At 45.1% G+C, this 22,715-nt stretch overlaps 2 protein-coding genes and 1 long non-coding RNA gene across 6 annotated transcripts; 2 read left to right on the forward strand and 1 right to left on the reverse strand.

The window, feature by feature from the left end:
• Positions 1–86: 86 nt before the first annotated feature.
• Positions 87–4,668, forward strand: LOC115053960 (actin-related protein 3-like). 3 transcript variants are annotated; one of them, XM_029518876.1, is made up of 12 exons: positions 87–271; positions 627–682; positions 1,220–1,344; positions 1,435–1,545; positions 1,679–1,774; positions 1,878–1,985; positions 2,065–2,208; positions 2,682–2,855; positions 2,943–3,035; positions 3,123–3,248; positions 3,335–3,418; positions 3,610–4,668. In XM_029518876.1, the coding sequence occupies exons 1-12, from the start codon at positions 228–230 to the stop codon at positions 3,703–3,705; spliced, it is 1,257 nt and encodes a 418-aa protein (XP_029374736.1). In that variant the 5' UTR covers positions 87–227; the 3' UTR covers positions 3,706–4,668. The 3 variants fall into 3 exon arrangements, with proteins under 3 accessions (XP_029374736.1, XP_029374744.1, XP_029374753.1); XM_029518884.1 differs by lacking the exon at positions 3,123–3,248; XM_029518893.1 differs by lacking the exons at positions 3,123–3,248; positions 3,335–3,418.
• Positions 4,669–4,804: 136 nt separating this feature from the next.
• LOC115053976 (transmembrane protein 182-like) lies at positions 4,805–6,694 on the forward strand. Of its 2 annotated transcripts, none has more exons than XM_029518906.1 (5): positions 4,805–4,987; positions 5,369–5,465; positions 5,558–5,677; positions 5,747–5,884; positions 6,423–6,694. In XM_029518906.1, the coding sequence occupies exons 1-5, from the start codon at positions 4,841–4,843 to the stop codon at positions 6,662–6,664; spliced, it is 744 nt and encodes a 247-aa protein (XP_029374766.1). In that variant the 5' UTR covers positions 4,805–4,840; the 3' UTR covers positions 6,665–6,694. The 2 variants fall into 2 exon arrangements, with proteins under 2 accessions (XP_029374766.1, XP_029374776.1); XM_029518916.1 differs by lacking the exon at positions 6,423–6,694 and adding an exon at positions 6,172–6,414.
• LOC115053984 (uncharacterized) lies at positions 6,021–21,072 on the reverse strand. Its single transcript, XR_003841563.1, has 5 exons — positions 20,996–21,072; positions 18,048–18,177; positions 17,842–17,927; positions 6,402–6,628; positions 6,021–6,318 (listed from the first exon to the last, which is right to left on the reverse strand). It is a non-coding gene; the product is annotated as an uncharacterized LOC115053984 (long non-coding RNA).
• Between the last annotated feature and the right edge of the window lie 1,643 nt (positions 21,073–22,715).

Below are 22,715 nucleotides of genomic sequence, written 5' to 3' on the forward strand. Positions count from 1 at the left end.
GTGGATCGTAGTACCGGGGTCCGGCCACAGGGGGGCGGTGCCGGGCGCTCCAAGATGCTGACGCTGCACTCGAAGAAAATCTGACCGAACCCGGAAGTTGTCCCGACTCGGGCCGTAAGTGCTGTCCATTCAAGCCGCTGCCATTCAAAAAACGGTCGGTGCCGGGACATCCCATCACATCGGGCCCCCGATACTTCACCCCGAGGACAGATCCGAGGAGAGCAGGCATGGCTGGTCGGCTGCCGGCTTGTGTTGTTGACTGCGGGACGGGGTAAGTGGAGGAGAGCCGATGCTAGTTAGCATTAGCCTGCTTTTTTTCCATTGACCACATAAGCGGCTGTCAAACTTCAGCTAACGCCCTTCTGAGGAGCCGGACAGCCGGGGAGCTGCTGACGGGGCTCCGCCGAAGCCTCCGTTCGCTTCTTTGTTCTTACTACGTCTGAAAACACAAAGTTAACACAACAAATAAAAGCGACAAAGCGACGGGCTGCTTTATTTTCTCTCCTGCTTAATCATTGCTAATGTTAGCTGCGGAAGCTAATGGTACTTCCTGGATTCTTCTCACATCACAGATTACAGTTTTTTTTTTATAATTTCTTATTTCGACACTTTCTTCTTTTTTGTAGGTACACAAAGCTCGGCTATGCAGGAAACACAGAACCACAATTCATCATACCTTCATGTAAGTAAAGTAGAAAAATCCTCAAAACAGGAATTTGGCCTCGTTAAATTGAAGATGTTAAACTGGACGCAATAAATCCACGTGCAATGCAAAACATTTTTGGTATCCTTTCCTTCATTTCTATGTGCAAACAACTCAAGAAAGCTGTAATATGTAGTTCATTAATGATCAGGGGATCAACAGATAATTCATTCATAAATGCTGAAAAGAAAAAAAGCTAATGTCAAACATTTGCAGGTTCTAATTTCACATTAAAACACCTTTTGATGCTTTTCTTTGTCTAGTTCTGGTTAACATAACATTTATAATCAGCCTAGTTATTTTCAGCCATGAGTACTGGCTACACAACTTTGTCCAGAGTATGACTGAAGTGTCTAGTGTGTGGAAAAATGTAATTAGCCTTTTCTTGGTGGAGCTTCAAAAAGGTGAAGTCATACATTTGTCAGCTGGAGTGGAGTCAGTGGGTTAGTGACACAAACAGGAAGTGAGAAAGTGCAGACAGATGTAGAAAAATTTCATTTTTTTGGTCATGTTCAGGTATTGCAATCAAAGAATCAGCCAAGGTGGGAGACCAGGCCCAGCGGCGGATGATGAAGGGCGTGGATGACCTGGACTTCTTCATCGGGGATGAAGCCATCGACAAACCTTCATATGCAACAAAGGTAGAAGGAGGGGGAGACAGAGCTGAGCTGAGTCTGATGCTGTTTTCCTGCTGGACATTAACATTTCCTTTTCTTTTTGCCTCTCACCAGTGGCCCATTCGTCACGGAATAGTGGAAGACTGGGACCTGATGGAGAGATTTATGGAGCAGGTCATCTTCAAGTATCTGCGGGCAGAACCTGAAGACCATTACTTCCTCTTGGTAAAACCACAACTCCACACATTTACAACAATTGTCAACAGTTAGGGAAAGCATAAGTGTGTGAAACAGAAAACACCCCTCTCTGAATCAGCAGTTCAGTCATAATTTAACACACTTCTCTCTCTCCCCTCAGACAGAGCCTCCTCTCAACACACCAGAAAACAGAGAGTACACCGCAGAGATCATGTTCGAGTCCTTTAATGTCCCCGGGCTCTACATTGCTGTTCAGGTAAGTTTCTGGTTTTTAAATTCTACCAAACACATGATGTCATTCTTTTATAAATCGCACTACATTGTAAATAGAGAGCTAAAGTTTGTGTTTTCTGCATCAGGCTGTCCTGGCGCTGGCTGCCTCCTGGACATCCAGACAGGTTGGGGAGAGGACACTGACAGGGACTGTAATCGACAGCGGAGACGGAGTCACACACGTCATCCCAGTGGTAGGCGTCACAGCTTTTGATTTCCTCTTTTGCTTCTTCCTCTTCCTCAACTTTTAAATTGTGCACCTCTGTGTTCCAGGCGGAAGGCTACGTCATCGGTAGCTGCATTAAGCACATCCCCATCGCCGGGCGAGACATCACGTACTTCATCCAACAGCTGCTGAGGGAACGAGAGGTGGGCATCCCTCCAGAACAGTCTCTGGAGACGGCTAAAGCTGTCAAGGTCAGTATTCAGCTGCTGCTGTTTGATGCTTATTAGTTAAGCAACAAGACAGAAAGAACACATTTGTTGAGCCACAAAATTAAGTGTACCCTGCTGCAGCTTCATGCGTGGATCTTACAAGACAAGACAGTCCAGCATCAGCATGGCCAGTTAGGGGACATCTTCCGTTTTTGTCCATTTGTTGCTCTGATTTAAGTCAGTAAAGTTAGTTGGATCAGTCAGACTCTTTCAGTGGCGTTTCACTGCTGTAAAAAATTCTGAGTAAAAACTAGTTTTGAAAAAGCAGAAGTGATGTGACACTCAAAGGGAGTGATGATCTGTCATTGTTTAGCATTGCCAGCAGAGGTCACTGTAGCTACAGAAACTCGCTGAGTTTTGAAATAGAAAGATGCCCACACTGACATTTCTAAACGATCTCTGCGTGTTATTAAAACTACTGTTGAACTATATGCTTGTTTTTTTTTTTTTTATAGGAGCGGTTCAGCTACGTCTGCCCTGACCTTGTTAAGGAGTTCAACAAGTACGACACAGACGGCTCCAAGTGGATCAAACAGTACACAGGCGTCAACGCCATCAGCAAGAAGGAGTTCACCATCGATGTAGGCTACGAGCGCTTCCTGGGGCCTGAGATCTTTTTCCATCCTGAGGTATGATGGTATTTGTGTTCTCTAAAGGACAGATGCCCATAAATCCAGTGGATCAATATGAATTATGAATTATTTGGTCGTGTTCAGTTTGCCAACCCGGACTTCACCCAGCCGATCTCTGAGGTGGTTGATGAGGTCATCCAGAACTGTCCCATCGATGTGAGGCGTCCGCTGTACAAGGTACGCTAACCTCCACATCCACTAAAGGTCATATCACACACGTTTGTTCTGTGAGTTTGTTTTTGTTGATTTGGGCTGGTGTTGCAGAACATCGTGCTCTCCGGAGGCTCCACCATGTTCAGGGACTTCGGCAGACGCCTTCAGAGGGACCTGAAGAGGACCGTGGACGCACGGCTGAAGATGAGCGAAGAGCTGAGCGGTGGCAAGTTGAAGGTGAGGAAAGATCAAAGTTTGTTTTGAGGAAATTGGATTTTTTTTTGAAGACAGATTATCTTGAATATAAATCTCCTTGTTTGCAGCCTAAGCCCATCGATGTGCAAGTCATCACTCATCACATGCAGAGATACGCTGTCTGGTTCGGTGGATCAATGCTGGCGTCTACTGTGAGTATCAAAGCAGCGTTTTCAGCCTCTAATAACACGTAACCACTCCTCCTGCAGCTTTTAAAAATAGATTTATGATATCAACAAATAATTACAGATAGAAACTTCTGCTGAGAGAAAAACAGAAACAAGTTTGAGCCAACTTTTGGTGCAGCAGACACTCACACTGGAGATCATTTCTCTCTCCACAGCCGGAGTTTTACCAAGTGTGCCACACCAAGCGGGACTACGAGGAGATCGGGCCGAGCATCTGCCGCCACAACCCCGTATTCGGAGTCATGTCCTAGGCTGGCTGGAGGAGCGCATTCAGCGGAGGCCTTCAAGAGAAAAAAAGAAGAAACAAACCCGAAAGGAAGCGCCGCAAGACCTCACATGCTGTGGAAGTCCCATGAGCCTTTGCACGGATGCTCCGACAGACCTGTTCATTCAGAACGAGCAACAGTTGGACCAAACAAACTGCCAAAAGAGGGGCAATATCCTCAGAAATTAGAGGAAAGAGGTGACTCAGCCCAAAGGATCCTCAAATAAAATGTTTACTGCAAGTAGGTTAATAATAGGTGATGAATCTTTAATTTGTGTGCCTCGTATATGTACTTATTCTGTCCTCACAGGGTTGTAATATGTAATTAATCAACATGAGACCTGTGCAAATGCACTTCTGTGTATAAGGGTTTGGTTCTTCCTGTATGTCAAATACTACAAAAAAAACAAAACAAACTAAAGGGGTCATGTCAAGAAGCAGAACATTCTGATCTAGATCACATCAAACATTAAACGAAACAGCTTTTGGATCGTTCTGGATGCAAACATTTAACGCATTGTTACAAAGAAAAAACAATCATCAGACATTCTGTCCATCGCTGATTTTCTTCTTTGAGTTTAAAAACGAGAAAAAAGAAAAAAAAAAAAAAAATCTCAGTACCTGGAAGAAAGGTTTTTGAATTTAGATGAAAGTGAGTCAGGCATTTAAAAAAAAATTAATAATAATCAAACTTAAATCTATTCAAATATTTTTCTCCAGGTTTCACTGAGACGTCTCCACTTTTCCTTTTTTTGTTATCTGTATTAATCATCTCTCAAACAACCTGTCATGGGGGGGAGTCATATTTATATATGAACCTGCAGATTGAATGACTGTTGTTTGACCATCACTGTTGCCTAGATCTCAGTTATACTGGATAGCCTTGTACTGTACCAAATCTGGAGTTCACTGCTGGCATGACAATAAATGCCAAGGAGATATTTCTACACGTGCAGTTTCTGTTCTTCAGGATTATTTTAGTGTTTGAGGGAGCACCCTCTGAGATAAATAGGGCATCTATTTTCAATGCAGCAGCTATTTTTGTAGACGTGAACCCCCCCCCCGTAACCGGATCCCCCTCCAACCCAGAAGAGTGAAAAACAGTGTTGTTGGACGGAGACATGTCACCGACTGAGAGGACGAAGGTGCTCCTCTTCCTGGCGTTGTTCTTCGGAGCCGTCGGGTTTCTGTTCATGCTGCTCTGCTGCGGGACGGAGTACTGGCTGCTGGCTGCCGAGTCCTGCAGCCGGCCGGAGGAAGGGCGGGGGGTAAGTAGGCCGACAGACCAGAGAGTTCGTCCGCTCATCCACTTTATCGGTTTTACTGGAAGAAGAAGAAGGAAAAAAAAAAAAAGTGGGATTTAACATTTACGTTTTTCCCTTTTCCAAAAACTGATCCAAAAATCATCCTTTTTTCTGAAAATAATGAAAGCTGAATATTTAACCTTTCAAAAACAAACAACAAAAAAAAAACTGGAGCAAACTTTACCTTCAGAGGTCAAAGGTCATGACACAATGAGCCTGTACATGACTACACATGACACTGTCACTGTTTTGTTTTGGGTTTTTTTTATCATTTAACACATTTAAGAGTGGATTTTTCTTTCCTCCGTCATTATGTGGAGGGTTTTTTTTTTTTTGACTCACCAGGAAGCAGAGAGTGTGAGGATCTTCCACGAGGGTCTGTTTTGGCGCTGCTCCTTCACGGTCGACGCTGAGAAGTACTCTACGTGGAACCTTTGGCTCTGTGAGGACGTTTGTTTGTTTCAAACTTATAGATGCACTTCTGGAAACAAAATGGCTTCCTAAAGATGTTTCTCCTGAATTTTTCACCTTCAGTAACTCAGCCTTCGTCAAGGCTTTGCCAGACAGCCTTCCTCTTCCCATTTCCTGTTAAAGGGCTGAGGGCGGAGCCACACGGTTCACCCCAGGAGCCCTATGAACCTGACTCTGCCATCGGTTGGTGTTCCTTCCTCTTCACATTGCTGTCTATCTTGATTTCACTCTAGTTAAAAGCTCCTCTGGTAGTTTTCAGGACCTTCTGGAGCATCTTCCTCGTGTCCGGTGTGGCTGCTGTCGTCACCGGTGGATTTCTTGTCATCTGTGCCGGCCCACTGTCCAAACATCAACTCTATAAAGTGGGCGGCACTCTTCAGCTCTGTGGCGGTAAGAATGACATTGACAGAAGAATAAAAGTTTTAACTCCAGAATAAAGTCAGACATGTTGACATTTCTAAATGTTTGGACCAAACTGAGAATTTAAATTATTCGTGGCGATTTGCTGATTGATACTTACTTCATTTTTCCTCAAAGCAGTAACAAACTTCTTCCACAATGTTCAGACTGCTGTTGAATCCACTTCTGATGTGTCATTAAGCCAAATTGGTTTCAGGTTGTCAATGCAAAGTTGCTGTTGGTCTTAAATCACACCTGCAACTTTCCTTTCTCATTAGGGTTTGTGTTCGTGGGGGGAGCCATCTGCATGTTTCAGCCTCCAAACGTTGGAGCTCCAGCTTCAGCTGGATGTCTCTCTCACATCCAGCTGATCTGCAGGAAGGAGCTGAGAGGCAGCGGCTGAGGAATAAGGAGTGGGAGGGAAACTATGTGGAATAAAAGAAAAAGAAATAAATCAAATCTGCAAACGCTGTGATGAATGTTTCTGGTATCAAACATAGGACTGAACCTGAAACCTGCTCTCTCTCAGGCCTGTGTCTGCTGGCTGTGCTGCTGATGTATCTGATCTGGGTCCAGGTCTTGGACACTCTGGAGCAGTTTGCCCTCCATCAGAGAGTCTCCAGCTGCCCCTCCTTCCATCTCAGCGTCCAGCACGGCCCCTCGTTCCTCTTGGCTCCGGTGGCCGTCTTCTTCTGCCTGCTGGCCGGCCCGCTCTTCATCCTGGTCGGCCGGAGTCTTCACCCAACGAGGCAAAAGAAACGGAATTCCTGAACTTTAGCCACCTGTTGTTTTTCTGTTTATTCACTAAATCAAATAAAGACATTTAGTTTTATACTGAATCCTGAAATCCTTAAAATAATCCTAATTGAAGGAGCGCACTGGAAAAGTGCTGAATGTTTTTATGTGTTCAGTTAAACCTGACAAAGGTTTTACAGGAGAGCCAAAGATGGAGCCCAGAGTCACAAATCTGGACCTGATTTCCAAGAACTTCATCAGTGAAGATAATTAGAATCCTTAATTAGATATTGGGCCTTTAAAATGATTTTTCTAATCTATTTAACAGATCCCACTGTGATTAATACTCCGATACTCCCAGTCTGCCTTTATTAGAGGTGATAAATCAGTTTTGACAAAAGTGGAGGGAAGAAGCCTGCCTGGCTGCCGGTGTGCACATCGAAGGGTTGAGTGGATGGAGTAGATTGAGTGTGACCAGCCTGCCTGTCATGAGGACATCAGGTTGGAGCACTGACATACTGGGTCAAAAGGATGGAGATGGTAATAAATTAGACTGTCATAATCCATTTTCTGACAGCAGCACCACTTCAGGGGACAGCCACCAGAGAGCAGTGTTGTCTCAGGGTACCGTTGGGCACCTCGCCTCCAACCTCATTAAATCCCTTTATCATAAATCCTTAGGTTGATGTCCGACAGCGTAAAAGCAGAAAAGCAAAGTTGCTGTGTTTGCATCGGATTAAGTCTGCGTAGCGTGGAGGGGAAATCTGTAAGTGATAATAAGTTCAAGTGTAAATTTACAGGCAAACAAAAGAAAAGGATTTTGTTTTCTTCAAGTTCATGATATAGTTCATGATATATTTCGTGGGGTGGAAGCCTGCTGTCACACCTTGATAATTGGAAAAGACAAACAGACGTGAGACCTCGAGTTAATACAGTGACAAAAGGGAGAGAAAGGGGAAAGAAGAGGGAAGAGGCCTGCGGGGGGGTTGACACAGCTCATCATCAGTCTTTCAACATTCCTTCATGTCTGACGCTCCTGCACCTCTCCATACCTTCTCCTCTTAATCTCCGCTGTGAACAAGGTGAGTATAATTACACCTGAGCATGTCACATTCACTTCGCCGGCCCTCGGCGTGTTCAAACATCTCTGTCACCTCTTCTCTGCCGCCTGCAGCCGACGCAGTCGTGCCTTTTAAAGGGCCATCTTTATTCTCTAATGAACACGAGGAGATCCAGTCATATCGCTGGGTTTCAATCTTTCCGGAGCAGGATCGTGGCAGATTCATTACTGAGCTCCGGCGGTGGATGCAGTGCTGTTGTAGCTGTCAGCCTCGGACCCCTGAACCACCACCAGTGGCCACATCATCGCACCGCGCCTTTGTCCTCAGGAGATAGAGCTGTCCGCAGCAATTACCAGCAGGCCAACAAAGACGGTGACTTAAGACATCTCTGTGAGGGGATTAATCACAAACTTTAATCTAATTCTTCTACTTGTGAGTTATATCGTATTTTGCAGCTGTGGTGATCCTCCACATTTAAATAGTTTGAAGGGAGGTGCTGATTTTTATCTGACACAACTGGCTCTTGTTTCAGAAATGAGTTTTAAACTGGACGAATGGCCAAAGATGCCGACCTTGACGACAGCATGCCAACCAACGAGGAGTTAAAAGCTGCAGATTTGCTCAGTTGCTCGTATTAAAATATGGATTTAAAAACTAACAGTAATGAGCTCAGGTTCACCGCACAGTGTAATAAAAAAAAAAAAGCACAAATAATGATGCTTTACTTTAAAAAGCTCGATGCAACCACATCCCAGCCCCCCCACTGCTCGCTCTCCTTGGTCGACTCTACCTCCACATCACCCAGAGGCCAACCCAGGGGGCACAATTATTCAGGCCTTTGCTCAGCCAAGTAGAAGAAATTAGCCTCCTCTCCCAAAACAAGACCTTCTAACCTGCACCAGGACCTCGGGCTGCCTCTGTGACGAGCCTGACCCCCTGTGACTTCCCTCTCCAGACCTCGTGTTTTCCATACATATGAGCTGGAGCTGGCCGGAGCAGTGCTTGGCTGCCATATGGCCCCCTGCTCCCCTCCTCTGTCTCTCTCTCTCTCTCTCTCTCTCTCTGCCCCGGCTGGCTAAGTGATGCTGGGGAGCTGCGGGCTATAAAATCCAACACCCCCACACCTCCACTACTGCCGTGCGCCCCTCCTGGGAGGATGCCGTTATCCTCTGGCCAACGATGTGCTTTTACAACAATTCACCAGAAAGTCAATGACGGTGAGCAGCTGGGCCGAGATGTGTCATTCTCTGTGATTACAACACTGGAAGTCAAATTTGGGGAGAACTTATGAAACCGATTAAAAGTCACCAAATTACCGCAGGTCAACATCTAAATGAGGCATGATGGGAAAGTACAGTGGAAGGTTTCCGTCTTTGCTGCTTTCCCAAACAACAACAACAACAACAACAACAGAAAATCATCTTGAAGGATGTAAATCAGATGTGATAACTGCATTTTCCCAAACATTAAAACTGCAGCTCTGATTTCTGGCCTTGTTGTGGAGACTCCAGTCCTCTCTCAGCTGCACTCCTGATTGTGTCGTCTCTCTATCTCTGCTTATGACAGGCCTTTTACGTTGTGACTACAGATACCTGAGCCGACGGTCTTATCGTGGCGGGGGCCAAATGAGGCGCAGGTGGAAACGATGGCTTTTCTTTATCTGTGGCCTCTCTGCCGCCGTTCCATCAGGTCACTGTGTGCACATTCAGAACAGTCAACTGAATCTATTGAACTAGTCTACCACCTCGCCTCACCTGGGCTCTAAATGGGCTTAACCCTGCCCCCCCCCTTCCCTCATTCCCCATTTATTCCTTCCACCCTTCTCCCCTTGCCTTTCTCATTCCTCGCCATTTTTTTCCCGGAGAAAACGATCAACACCGTGTACTGGAAGAGAGAGCGAAAGACGGCGAGAAAGATTAAATCCAAGTTTCTTTCATCCATGAACGCTTTCATCTTTCTTTCTTTTTTTTTTCCTCCCCAAACAGAGGGAATTATCAGCGCCGCAACCGACACAGGCTTTTGACGAGGGTGATGGCGCAGGAAGGGATGGGGGGAGGAACAGAGGGTGGGACGTTCGACTTACTGCGCACACTCACTTTATCTACGGAGGGCCGGAGGTGAGGGCCTCTTTGTCTTGTCCCACCGTTTCTTCCCTTTAGACCTTTCGTATCTAAATACCTGCTCTGCTGTTACACAAAATACCGCGAGGAAAGTCAGCACTCCTCGACTACTCAATCCGATTTATGGAAGCTCGGCCTCAACAGTGCTAATCCAGCCTTTCCAAAAATGTAACCAAAACTAAACAGATGATTTTTCTTTCCCCTCCCTTCTGCGATGCTTGGCATGATGTCTAATCTCTCACTGTTCTGAGTGTTTTTTCATTAAATTTTGTGTCAGGACTAATTTTGAGGCGAATGAATACAGATGTCAGGATGCCATCGAATCCCATCGCGGGGCCTTTAATGAGATAACAGGCTTTAGTCAAAGAATTAGCGCTATTGAAAGAAAAAAAAGAAAAAAGAATGAGATTAGTTCAATGGGATGTGGATACGGAGTGGAACGGGGACTTTGGCTGTTGAGAAACAGAGACCAGAGTCATATCAGACCTGCCCTGCCAAATCACAAATCTATTTCCGACACTGGTATTAATTATCAAACTAAAGCTGCTGTTGCATATTGATTCATCGGGGTGCGCACTTGTATTATCTCCTATTAAGCAGGAAAAAAGGAGAGATTATATGAAGCCTTCGGGGGCGTTTTATGGATCCTGTGAGACTGTTAAACCATGTCAGGGACTCCACAGCAACAAGACGGGTGTGTGCGCTCTGATGTTGCTTCTTATGTGGGCTTGAATGCACCCTTAAGCTTTAAATTTGATTATTTTGGTGAGCATTTTTCAATTAGCCCAACAATCATGGCCTTGCATATATTTTCTCATAAAGAAATATGGCTGTTTGCAAACGTATCCACTTCGGTTTGAGACACAAGAGCAGACGGTGCTATTTAAAGCTCAGTCTGACAGCTCCAAATGGAAATAACGTGCAACATCAGCTCACTTCTCAGCTTGTGAGGAACACCGAGCTGAAATCAGAGGACTGTGTGGTCATTTCGGAGTAAACATGGATGAAGAATAAAAAAAAATGGCCGCTCCTGTAAATGGGACTCACTCTGAAGCGTTTGCTTTTATTTTGCTTTGATAAAGCCCGATGTCAGCGTGCAAACTGAATGAATTCAACCAAGGCTAGATTTTTAACTTCACATCCTTCTGCACCCCGAGTTGGATTTAACTCCACACACCTGAAGCCAGAAGACAACCGGAGAGCACGTAAGGTGCATCGTCTCCCGCCAAATCCACCCACAGTGACCCGACGCGTTCCCAGAAGAACACACCTCGGATCAGAGCAGGACGGTTGGAAATGGAATTGGAGACGCTGCACGCTCTGCATCCGAAGCCACGCTAGAGATTATCAGCAGAGGTGGTATATTACATAGTCAGTGGCTGGTGTGGGTGGTATCCAAAGTGTTGAGACACACACTTCACAAATAATGAGACCTCCAACGGTGTGACACCCATTTCACACATGGATGGCATCTGTGATTGGGAAACATATGTTTGTATTGATGTATAATTATGAGCAGTGAGTTCCTCTACTTCCTCTAAGTTGGTGGAAATGACTGCAGTGTGTATGATTGTGTGTTCGTTTGTGTGTGTGATATGAAGACAAAGAGCAAGGCAGACAGAGATGGAGAAAGAGCATCAACACCCTGCTGACTGCACTCAATCACTTTCTTAATTATACAGCGAGAACACAAGTCACTGTCTGTCCGGAACCAAAGTCACAAATCTGTCGCGAGATATCATCTCCGTCTCCGATGTCACCTCCTCGCTTTTTCACCGTCTACTGTTCAGGTGTTACACAGGTAGCAGAGCCGGAAATATTCTGATTAGACGGGAGGCGAGAAGATTGACGTTCGCCTTGCTAATGTGGGAGTGTGTGCGACTCATCCACTGTGGGTCTCCTCCTCCACTCGGCGAGGAGAAGAAGGTGTGAGAGAAACAAAAAAACAGAATAAAACCAAAAAACCAGGAGGAGCAGAGGAGGAAACCTGAAAGATTAACAAATTTAAGAGCCAAGTGGGATGGAAATAGGCAGAGAGATTGGAAAGGGGGAAGGGTGAAGGTGGCTGGGGAGGGAAGGAGGGGGAGGGGTCGGACTTGGGGGAGGCGGCGGCGTTGAGGAGGGCGAAATGAGACCAAATTTTCTTTGGCAATCTCCGTGTTCCTGCTGCAGGTGCTGGGGCCATTTCACTAAAGCAGGGCCAGACGCGAATGTCATTAGTTCCTGAGCCCCAGGTGAATTTGCCACAGTTCCACATGATTAACCCAGATAATTGTGTGTTGATAGCGAGCATGGTCGATGGAATACAATTTTCGGGCCCAGATTCCTAAACAAACAGCTCAGCAGCCGGCAGCTGGCGCCACAGTGGGCCGGGGAGGCGGGATAACGGCGGCGGTGACGGCGGAAACACTTGTGATGCCGGTTGCGTTCACGGGCCGAGTTTTACAAAGACGGGAAGGGGGGGCGGGAATGAGGAAGCTTCTCAAAGAGAAGGGGTCAGCTGTGAGTGACACCGAGCGGTCGAAAACACTTCTTACTGCTTCACTTCATTCGCTTTATATACATCATATTTTACAACCAGGCTCGTTTTCCACACTTCACTGAGTGAGCACCTTCACGTGCAGGCCGTCTTGTCATGTTGATCTAAATGTGTTCTTGATGGACAAACAATTCGCTCTAGGTTGCTTAAAGTCCAATGACCTTGGATTTCAGATGAAGTAACAGCAGAACAGATAAAAAAAAAAGCCTTGTATGCTTTGTAACTTTAGTTTTCAATCCTCGCTCATCCTTGCAATTTGCTTTCAAACAGAACTTGCTGACCGAGCATGATTAGCTCAGTAGCTGCCGTGTTTTCTCCGGCTTATGTGATTTTATAGTCCGACGTGCCGCGCTGTGGCGTTCATCAGCAGGTGTGAGAATTACCCGGAGGTGAGAGACTAGCTCGACATGCTGAGTAAACACACAAAGGATACAAATACATACATCTGAAAGGTGAAGGAGAGAGATAAACCTGATGGTGTGAACATACAGCGCTCTCCCACACAGATACCAAATGAGGCTACGCCATTTTCATTGTAAAATAAATAAATTACTGCAGTTGAACGGCAAATATTCTCTTTGCATGCATTTCAAACTATATGAGATTGGACTAATTATTTCTTGATTATACTGTTACTGGTCGAGAAAAATAGTCAGGTAAATTAAAAAGCAGCTTCTGAACAAAGAAATCCTGCTAAATATTAGGAGCGAGTGTCTTCTGAGGCATGATGAGGATTGCGTCAGGTGGGAAAAAGGGAAAATTCAACCTGTTCGGTGCTGACAACACCTGTTTTACGAGAGGGGTGCACCTTAATCTTGTTCCTTTTTTTTTGAAGGCACGTGCGTGCAGCCTGGAGTCGCGGGAACGCACTTCTGTAGGCTGCCAAGTGAATTTGTAAAACATCATCAAAGAAGAGGATGAGGAGAAAGAAACAGTGGGGTTTGTGTTCCCACCAGCAGGGAGATAAAACAAGTCAGGGAGCCAGGTATGGAGGGGAGGAGAGGGCGAGGGGGGAGAGAAAGGAAGAAAGAAAAGAGGCGCAGACAGCCAATCTCCCTGGTGCATTCTGGGAGTTGAACCTGGCAGAAGAAATTAGCGCCGTGCGCACCAAGTGAAAGGGATAATCCTTCTCTGACGGAGAGGAGTGCAGGGCTGTGCAGCAATGATCCCTCCTGTGTTCCTCTGATTTTAGGTTCCAGGTTTATTTATTAGGGGATAAGCTCTTCTTCTGTATGCAAACCTCTGAGGCGAGGCGAGAGGGCCGCCGCCACCGCCGCGTTAGGACGCTGCTGATTTGAGGGTCTGCTACTCGCCATGATAGCAGCTGTAGACGAGGCTTCCGCACAGGAAATACTAAAGACCCTAAATTGGCTTTGCTCTTTGCACGGGACTATAAATCGATGTTTTGTCCAGTTCTGTGAGGAGGAAACTGACCTGAAGTACTTATTCTTTATGTTTGTCTTAAATAAAAAAACCAAGTGCCTAACTATGGTGGGAGTGCTAATCTCAAATCTATTCCACCTCCATATAATCTTCTTTATGAAAAAAAGAAAAGCCACATCAACACGAAGCACACTGAGAGCACCCGCGTTGAAAAGACGAGCATCAGTGAGACGCACGAGGCGCCCAGCTGTTCTGTACCTCACTAAGTGCCCCGAAAATGCAAGAATTTGGACAGAGTAAAAGATGAGGGGAGGAAAAATACCTCTTTTTCATCTGCATCCCACTCAGTCAGTGTTGATTGAATGATATCAAAGGCTAACGACACAAGATCAACCCTCCTACACGCTCTTCAGAAATAAATTCTGCTCCCCTGAAGTGTATTTTTTCTGTATAGTACACGAGAGATGCCAAGCCACTGTATAAATTATGTGACAAGAGATGCACTAATGGAAAATGGACGCGTTTCTCTGCAAACACCATCTATTGAAACTGAGAGAGCGTATCTGTTGCATAAATATGTTTACCAGCATTGTTCTTCATGCTGCTGAGAAAGTAATGATAGCAGAAGCAATAGAGTCTGCGTCGCGTCCATCTGTCCATGTCTGCTCTTCATCACCACCACGAACAAACGCATCACTGCTGCTCTTCTTAAAAGTTTTCCAATGTGACTGTCTCCCCAAGCGGAACTATTGTTCAGGGGAAATGACAACTAATGATGAAAACAGTTTACTGTGGATACATATTCATGCTCTGAATGTCTGCCGAGCTTTAATTTGTAAATAAAAAAAATAAAAAATAAAGCCAGCTCCACCCATGTGAAATAAAAAAAGTGCTTTTAATGAAATGTGACAAAATAACTTCATCAAGTCTGGCCATTCGAGTTAAACCTTCAAAAGATGAAGACGACTCACACTGGTTACCGCAGAATGAATTCATGTTCTGGGCAGCTTTTAGGTTTAACGTCCTAAAATTAATTACAAAAAGCAGCCGTGTTTATCGCCGCTCTCATGTTACGTAAAATCCATTTCTGCTTATCGTCTGCTTTGTCTTGTTTCCTGAAATTTCTGTACGCGCACAAGTTAAGATGTTCTGATTCTGCTGTTTTGTTAGCACACTAAATTACTGAGAGACGGCATAAGAATAATATTAACAAGCAACAAAGCAAAGTGTGATGGAGGGTTTTTGTTAACACCACCTCTCCGTTCACTCAGCCTCAGCCTGTGCTTTATTATTTCTTTCCCGCCTCTGAGCGGCGAGCACTCGGCGGTGAACATCCCTGGGCTAACGAGCGCCTCATCGATTCGTTCGGGACAAGGAGAGATAAGAGAACAAACAGGTTGAGAGGTGGTGGCGGCGATGGTGGTGAGAAGGAGGCAAGAATAGCAGAAAGACCCAGGAATAAAAAAAAAAAAAAAACACCAACAAAAAACAAAAAACAGTCGCCATGTTTTAGAACTAAAAGGCCGTCGGTTCTTTCCAACTGCAAATGGCCCTCTGAAGGAGACGCGGATAAAACACATTATTAGGTGTTAAATGTCAGGGCTGTGCCATTAACAGGCTGCTCACCTGTATGACTGAACAATGATTCACCCGGCTGGAACTGTTCCCGGCGACATCCGACTCCAGTATTCGTGTCACATTACCAATGTACCTGTGAGGAGCATTCCCGCTGCTGATAAGTTCTTAATGATATCATCTCTCTGCTCATCTGCAGGGAAGCTTCTCTAACAGCCAGCCGCCGCGCTAAGTGACAAACTTAACTCTTCGTTTCATCTGCGAGAACTTTCAGACGAAGTATGAAAAAAAAAAAAAAAAAGAAAAATCACAGACAACTTGTGAGCTAGTGAATCGAGGTCAGAGGTCAGGAAGCAGGAAGTTGTGCTCTGAAGTCCCTAAAACAAAAGCCTTTCTTTTTTTGGGGGGACAGTTATCTCTTTTTGACACATATACATCCGAAAGGAAGCAGAAAGAACGAAATGATTCAAAAAAAACCTCCAGCGGGTTTATTGGTCTTTTTCACATTTAGGTGGATGTAAATTAATTTAGTGTCAGACCTGATCCTTCCATTATGACACACACATCCACAAAAGGGAATTAAGTCCTTTGTAAATATCAAACTAAAGCCCCCCAGTCAAAACAAGGACTCTCCTTGATAGCTGTCTCACAAGCAGAAGCTATCAAATGAGGCGGGCTGCTTGTTTGGGGCTGGCGGAAGGAGGGGACCAGGAAGAGGGCCAATCCTTCTTTGTGTCAGCGATAAAAATCCATCTGATTGAAATTGCAGGCCATTATGATATGAGAAGTAGAGTGCTAGAGAGACGGGGAGAGACGAGAAGAAGGGGAAAGTGGCTGCACAATTGCTGAGGTGCTCCTTTCTTTTCATTTTCAGATGAAAGCTAATTACGCGGCGTGGCGAGAAGACGGGGCGGCGTGCTCGACGCAGGAAACGGGGAGCCAAGGTGGTTAATTGGGGTATGTGATTACACAGGGCTGTAGTTAGAGGGAATTAGGCAACAACACACTCGGCAGCACAGCTCATCACGGGCAGAGTGAAAGGAGCGGCAGATAGCACGGATATCCTCGGCACGCTGAGATCTGCGCTGCACTTCCCACAGTTTTCTTGGCGTTGAAGCTTTGCCCGGTTTCACCTTTTCCCCTCGTTGAGGCTTGTGTTTCAGTGGGAGGTGCACTTTTTCCTGACTACCATGCTAAAACGCCCACCTCTTAATCCTTTTAACTAGAAAAACATCACTACTGCTGCTGCTGCAGATGTAAAAACTGCACCAGATCATTTGATCTAATCTCTTTACATTCCTGGAACTGACCTATGAGACGCAGAAAAAAAAATGCATTTGCATCATAAAAAAGATGTTTTATGTCCCGGAGAAGCACCAGCCTGGCTGTTAATGTGTGTAAACAGCATTAGAAATTGAAATAATGCGACTGAGGACATCATGTCAGCTCTAGCTTTAAGTCCATGCAGCTGTCTTGTATTTTCTGATATCTAAAATTCAGGACAGACACACTGTAGGTGAGACCAACGACATCCTGCAACATGATAATGCAAAGCTGCAGATTAATGCGATCCTCGCCTGCTGCTATCAGTCTTCAAGGCTTCACCTCCTCCTCCTCCAACCTGGAGGTTTCTGCCTTCCTTTAAGCACCATCAATATGAACGTTTGACAGAACTGCACCTTCACCCTCCCCGGCAGACTGAGTGGAAGCAGAAGATGACCTACAGCGTGAACCCTTTCTCAGCCTGAGCACTATGGATGACACCGACGACCTGCACTCTAAATTCCCCAACATTATCTCCATGCTAGATGGTCTTTATTGATCTGCATGTTATTCAAAGTGTCTCCCTTCCTCTTCATGTAGACTCTTCTCCTTTCATGCCGAAGAACAAAAGAAGTGAGCATGAAAAGGTGTTGGACGGGTGATATCGCTCTGCTACAAAACGGTCGACTGGTGCTATAAGCACAAAATTATGCCACAGACATATTTATGAGGACGAAGGGAAGGAATTGTGAGGACAGCAGGAACATCGGTCTTCCTGCCGCTTTATCTTTCCCTTTAATTGTTTTTTTCTGGCATTACTCAAGTTAGCTTCAATACAGATCAGCTGTGAATGGCTCCACGGCCGAGTGTCTTGGTTTTGCATTAAAGGCTACAGTGAGGTTGAAGGTGTGGATTTACTTTTTGGCACCCAAAGCAGATGATTGGATTGGAGATGGCTTAAAAATGTTTCCTCAATAATAAAACAACACAACTCACAAAGCCACAAATCACGACACTATGACCCCTCTGAACACAACACAGGACGACAAACAAACAAACAGGCTCCTCAAGCGGTCTCATGATCCAGCCACCAGTTTTACTTCTAGAAACTGAGTTCCAACACTGAAAATAAACAACCAGCCTTTGGAGAGAGGAAAGATAATAATAATAATAATAATCATCATAATAATAATAATAATAATCATCATAATCATAATAATAATCATAAAATTCAGCCATCCAGCATCCTCCTACTGACACAACGGGGAATACCTGAGACGTGCTTGGGCGAGTTTTGATCTCCTGTGTAGCTGCTGTCGTTGTGCGTCACGATGAGCTCGACCACCAACAGAACTTGTCTGGATGGAGATAAATAAAAAGAATAATATTGTGAAAGTTGTGTAATTGCATTGGTGAGTCCAGCTGACGTCTGTCTTTGTCTCTGCAGCTGTTGGACGTGTGCGATGTGTGATCTTTACATGAATATGAATTTCAGCCACTTGAGCCTTCTAGTGTCCGGTTCTTGGCCGTCTCCTGTTGTGACTTGACCGCTCCTTTTACCGTCGGCCCCTCGACCCGCCGCGCCGGCCTCTCGCATCAAAGCTGCATCTGCAGAAGGAGAGCACATCAAAGCGTCCGTTTTTCTGCCTTTGAACTTCCCCGCCCCGATCTGCGTGACAAAGCTTCAATTAGCCGACATCAGAACATTCAACAGGAAACAGCGCCATCACTGACCCCCCCTCCGTCTCTCATCCTGGGCCTTCCTGATTCACAAACACTTTGTGGTCAGGGAATTATTCCTGCCTAGTCAGCTGCTCTTATTGTTAATCAATCTTAACCACCCACAGGCTGATGAAGGTAAGTTACTGACGAGAGCAAACACGGCCAGATTAGACTGAGTGAATTCGAGGCCTTGATGGATGAATGGAAGGGCGGCCTGTGTGACTTTAAGGGGCACATAAAAAAAAAACCAACTTTTAAATCACAGGACAGAAAGTTAAGACTCATTTTCTGTACAGCAAACAAAGATAGAAGATTATTCAAATCCATGTTCATTTTCCTGGGAAGCATCTTTGGGAAAACATTGTTCATGCCATTCGAGATATCTCAGAGCTACTTTTTTATTTTTATTTTTTAAACTTTATTTAGTCTGTTGTTGATTTCAAAGGAAAACACTGAGCTGAAGTTTCCGGTGTTATGAACAAACAGCCACTAGATGTCACTCTAAGATGTGATAAAAATCTAAAGCTCGGCCTGCTGTGTCTGTGCTGCCTCCAGAATGAACGTGGTTCAGCAAGAAGCAGTAAACAGAAACACTTTTAACATGAAGCTGATCCAAAAAAAAAAAAAAAAAGCCAGCAGTTTGACACTTTAGAGCCCATGAATTTAGAAAAGACAAGAAAACTCATTTAGCTCCAAAATATTCAGAACTCTGAAACAATCTGTTGTCGTATCATCACCAGATGAACAATTTAATGTTGCTGTAGGTCAACATGGGCCGAAAGAAACAAAAAAAAAAAAACCAAACCCTGACCATTTCCAAACGATGATGTCTCATTTTGTATCGACACCAAAAGCACTGTTTCTGCTCTGAACCACCTCGCGCTCGCAGCGAGCCACCTCTCCTCAACAGATTGCCATTCAAGCTAATTTATGCAGGGTAACCTTTTGTAAAATGTCCATATGCTTGATATGCCTCCCTTCACACAGGCGTGCGCTAAGCAGCTCACTGTAAACACAGATGGACCAAACTGCTGCAGAGATGGAGGTGAACATCTGTATGGAAGAGATCTAATGTACGCCGCTGCCATTATACTGCCATCCCATATGGAAACAATTCTGTGAGTGTGTATGACGCGCCAAGAAAACCATTTCTGCTCGTGCACGCAATCAAATCCAACTTTATCTTTACAGCTCATTCATTGAAAACACTTTTAATATCTGAATCTATATTCATGTGGATGAGGAAGGACTACTTTTTGTCTTGACTCAAACTCTACAAAGGCCACTGATGAGGTAAATGAGTTCCCCTCTCTTTATTTTGCTCTTTCTTGCCTTTTTTTTTTTTTTTTTTTTTTTTTTTTTTCAAAAAGCTCCAAATGAGGATTCTTGTTATTATAATTTAGCCTGAAAATTATTAGGCAACAGATTGCTGGCTATCAGGAGACAGCGGGCTCCTGTGAATGGCAGGTATGGTATTATCTCAGCCTTTTCAAGGAGCTGCGGGTTTGAAACTGCCGGCTAATGATTGAATTAATTCAACAAAAGCAAATGACGTTTCTCTCAAACGTCGCGATGAGGAATCAAAGAGCACTTCCTCAGGTGCCGTGTCATCTCAGGGAGAGAAAGGCGGGTAAACAAAACAAAAAAAAAGAGCGTGGTGTTAACAATTTAAATAGGCATCAGTAAGTCATAACCCTCGGAGCACGTCTCTCATTCCACGATGAGGATTCACCGCATTTAATAAAATAAATGCACTGTTTATAAATTTAGATAAACCCATGTGACATTTAAGTGTAAATCTCATTTAAATGGGACACTTTGCCTCCAAGTAAGCGAATGTGTTAGAATAACATGAAATCTGCATTCTATTACACACACACACTGTGTTTTACATAATTTCACCGACTGTCTGAGAAAATGAATAAACACAGAATTATGCAAAATGTTGTGATGTGAATGAAATAATGCACATGCTTGGGATTCGTGTGTGTGTGTGTGGGATGGGGGTTGACTCCACACACAGTATGGGTGGAGGTTAAAATCGGCTTCTGCTACATTTTCCACCGGCTAAAAACTCTTCTAGAGTCAAAATGGTAAAAATTGATCCTATTTCATTGATTATTTTGGTTTTTAGGAAAATTAAAGTTTGCTGGAACACGTTGGGGACAAATTAAAATGCACTTAGCAGTTATACTTATTTTGTATTCTAAATATGATGAAATGTCCTCTGCCTTTGTGTGTACCTGTGCTGGTCGTCTGCAGCAGCTGGAGTCGAGCTCAACTTGTTGTACTACATCAAGGCTATCTCCAAAACAAGATGATTGAACTCTGCCACCGGCCCCGCTGTTGTTTTTAATGGTGATGCATGGATTTTCTTTAACACGCTGCCAAGGGACTCACATTAGCATGCCATTTAGAACCTGCATTCTTGCCTGAAATAACACTTATTGCATAATATCCCGATGAACGAGCTCCGGTAATACGCCACAATTAAGCTGGAAAGCGTTTTGCATCTGCCAACCCTCCACTAGCCGCGATTATTTGGCAGTAAGTACACAAAGGGTTATGGGCAGTCATTTGATGGACACGCAGGCCTTTTGATTTTTAATTGTAATTGTAATCCTCTCCACTTGAGGACTTGGAAATGCATCATTTGAACCCCCCTCTCTCTGCACACATGCACACCCCGCCCCCCCGCCCTTACCTCCCTGTTCCTCCTCCTGCCGTGGTGATGTGGAGTATTCAGCGGCTGCCCACTTCTCGCCGGCGTGCAGCATTACAAGGTGTAATCCCACTGAAATGTAAATCATAGTTCTTGAAAACAAATTACGCACAAAGGTAACGGGGCCGGCGCTCCATCAATAAGGCATCAGAAAGGGCCCGAGCAGTTTCTCTGTTTTTTTTAATATATATATTTCAGTGGGGGGGCAAATTGCAGCAGGCCTGTTATCAGTGGTAATGGTGAGCTGTCAACCAAGCCAGGTTGATTACAAGGTTATAGTAAACAATCTCGTCTAACTGCGGTGGACAGGCTGAAGGAGGGGGCCGACGGAGAGCCGTCACATTCATCAAGCAGATTTAAACGGACGCTCAGGGCTTCGATGGCGGCCATCACCGGCTCTCCCCGTGCCTCTAACTCACGATAATTGCACCTATTCCAGCTTCTCCTCTGGTCATTTCTCCCCACAGAACCTTCACTTAGTTATCTCATCTCTCCATCAAGCTGCTTGTAATATTAGCAGAGATGAATTTTACAAACGTGACTGTCAATTTACCTGCTGCTCCGTTTCACCAACGGACGGTGAGGTGCAGAAGGAACGGCGGGAAAAATTGATTGATTTGGTCTCTCAACATTTGTTTTGCACCACTCAGGTGCAATATCTACGACGAGACTCATCTCCTGTTTGACACAGCCGTCATACACATCTGTCCACTGAGGGACATGTACAGTCTAAGGTTATAGAGTGTATTTAAGGGGGGGGGGGGCGACCTAAACAGCAGCTTTAATGAGCCCAATCAGCTCCTTGTTAGCACCAAAGCCTTCCAATTAAACAGAGCTGGAGAAACAAATTTGCTACAAGCTCACTGATGTCCTGCGAAGTTGAGCGAGAGGTGAAAGGAGAGAGGTCGGGGTGGCGGGAAGGGTTAGGGCAGCGAGGATTCATTTCAGTGCCCCCACCCCCCCCTCCACCCCAGACCTCGCTCTTACTCATCTGTCCTGAGTTGAGGCCATGATAGTAAAGATACTCTACTTTCTTGGGCCTTCTCCATTAAAGAGGCGAGTGGAACAATCAGCTCCGTTGTTCAGGCCGGAAAAGTGATGAGGCTGCAAATGGAATCCTGCGGAGGGAAACAAAAGATGAGGAGACTGTTTAGTGCAACCGGACCCTCGGCTAGGTGCCCCTCTTGGATACGTTAATTGATCTCATTTGTTACCTATACCTGCCCGATCGAGCTGCTATCACAGCCGGGTGGAAACGGCGGAGCGGAGGAGCCTTTCACATGTTCTCGGTGTCATGTGCTGAGCTCAGGAGCAGACGAGGCGCTCTGGAAGGAGAGGAAATCAGCAGGGAAGAGGGTGATGCAATGCAAGAGGACGGAGAGTCCGGTAAAAGGGAGCCGCAGGGCGGGCAGAGGGCAGACGCTCTAGTCTTACAGGCTTCATTTCACCGCAGCTCCGACGGGCCTGAAACGAGACACTCCCAAATATCCCAATTACACCTGCACTTCGTGTCCTTTTGTAACAGGAATTCAGCCTTTTTTCCCTCCACTCCCGAATCTCTCGAGCACACAAAGTGGACAATTGTCCGGCGTGGAGCTGAGACGACCTGCTCAAACATCCATGTCTGTTTTACTGGAGCAGGTGGATCGGATGTGCTTTTAATGGTCTTAATTGGACACTGTATTGGTCTGCGGTTATGTAA

Source organism: Echeneis naucrates, chromosome 2 (genome assembly GCF_900963305.1).
Source record: "Echeneis naucrates chromosome 2, fEcheNa1.1, whole genome shotgun sequence".
NCBI lineage: Eukaryota > Metazoa > Chordata > Actinopteri > Carangiformes > Echeneidae > Echeneis > Echeneis naucrates.

Bases quoted from the DNA above. Each gene is read 5' to 3' on its own strand.
- LOC115053960 (XM_029518876.1), top strand. From the start codon at position 228: ATGGCTGGTCGGCTGCCGGCTTGTGTTGTTGACTGCGGGACGGG. The intron at 1,775-1,877 runs GTAAGTTTCTGG...TTTCTGCATCAG, and splicing joins GGCTCTACATTGCTGTTCAG to GCTGTCCTGGCGCTGGCTGC. The intron at 3,249-3,334 runs GTGAGGAAAGAT...CCTTGTTTGCAG, and splicing joins TGAGCGGTGGCAAGTTGAAG to CCTAAGCCCATCGATGTGCA.
- LOC115053976 (XM_029518906.1), top strand. From the start codon at position 4,841: ATGTCACCGACTGAGAGGACGAAGGTGCTCCTCTTCCTGGCGTTGTTC. The intron at 5,466-5,557 runs GTGAGGACGTTT...TTTCACCTTCAG, and splicing joins TACGTGGAACCTTTGGCTCT to TAACTCAGCCTTCGTCAAGG. The intron at 5,885-6,422 runs GTAAGAATGACA...GCTCTCTCTCAG, and splicing joins CACTCTTCAGCTCTGTGGCG to GCCTGTGTCTGCTGGCTGTG.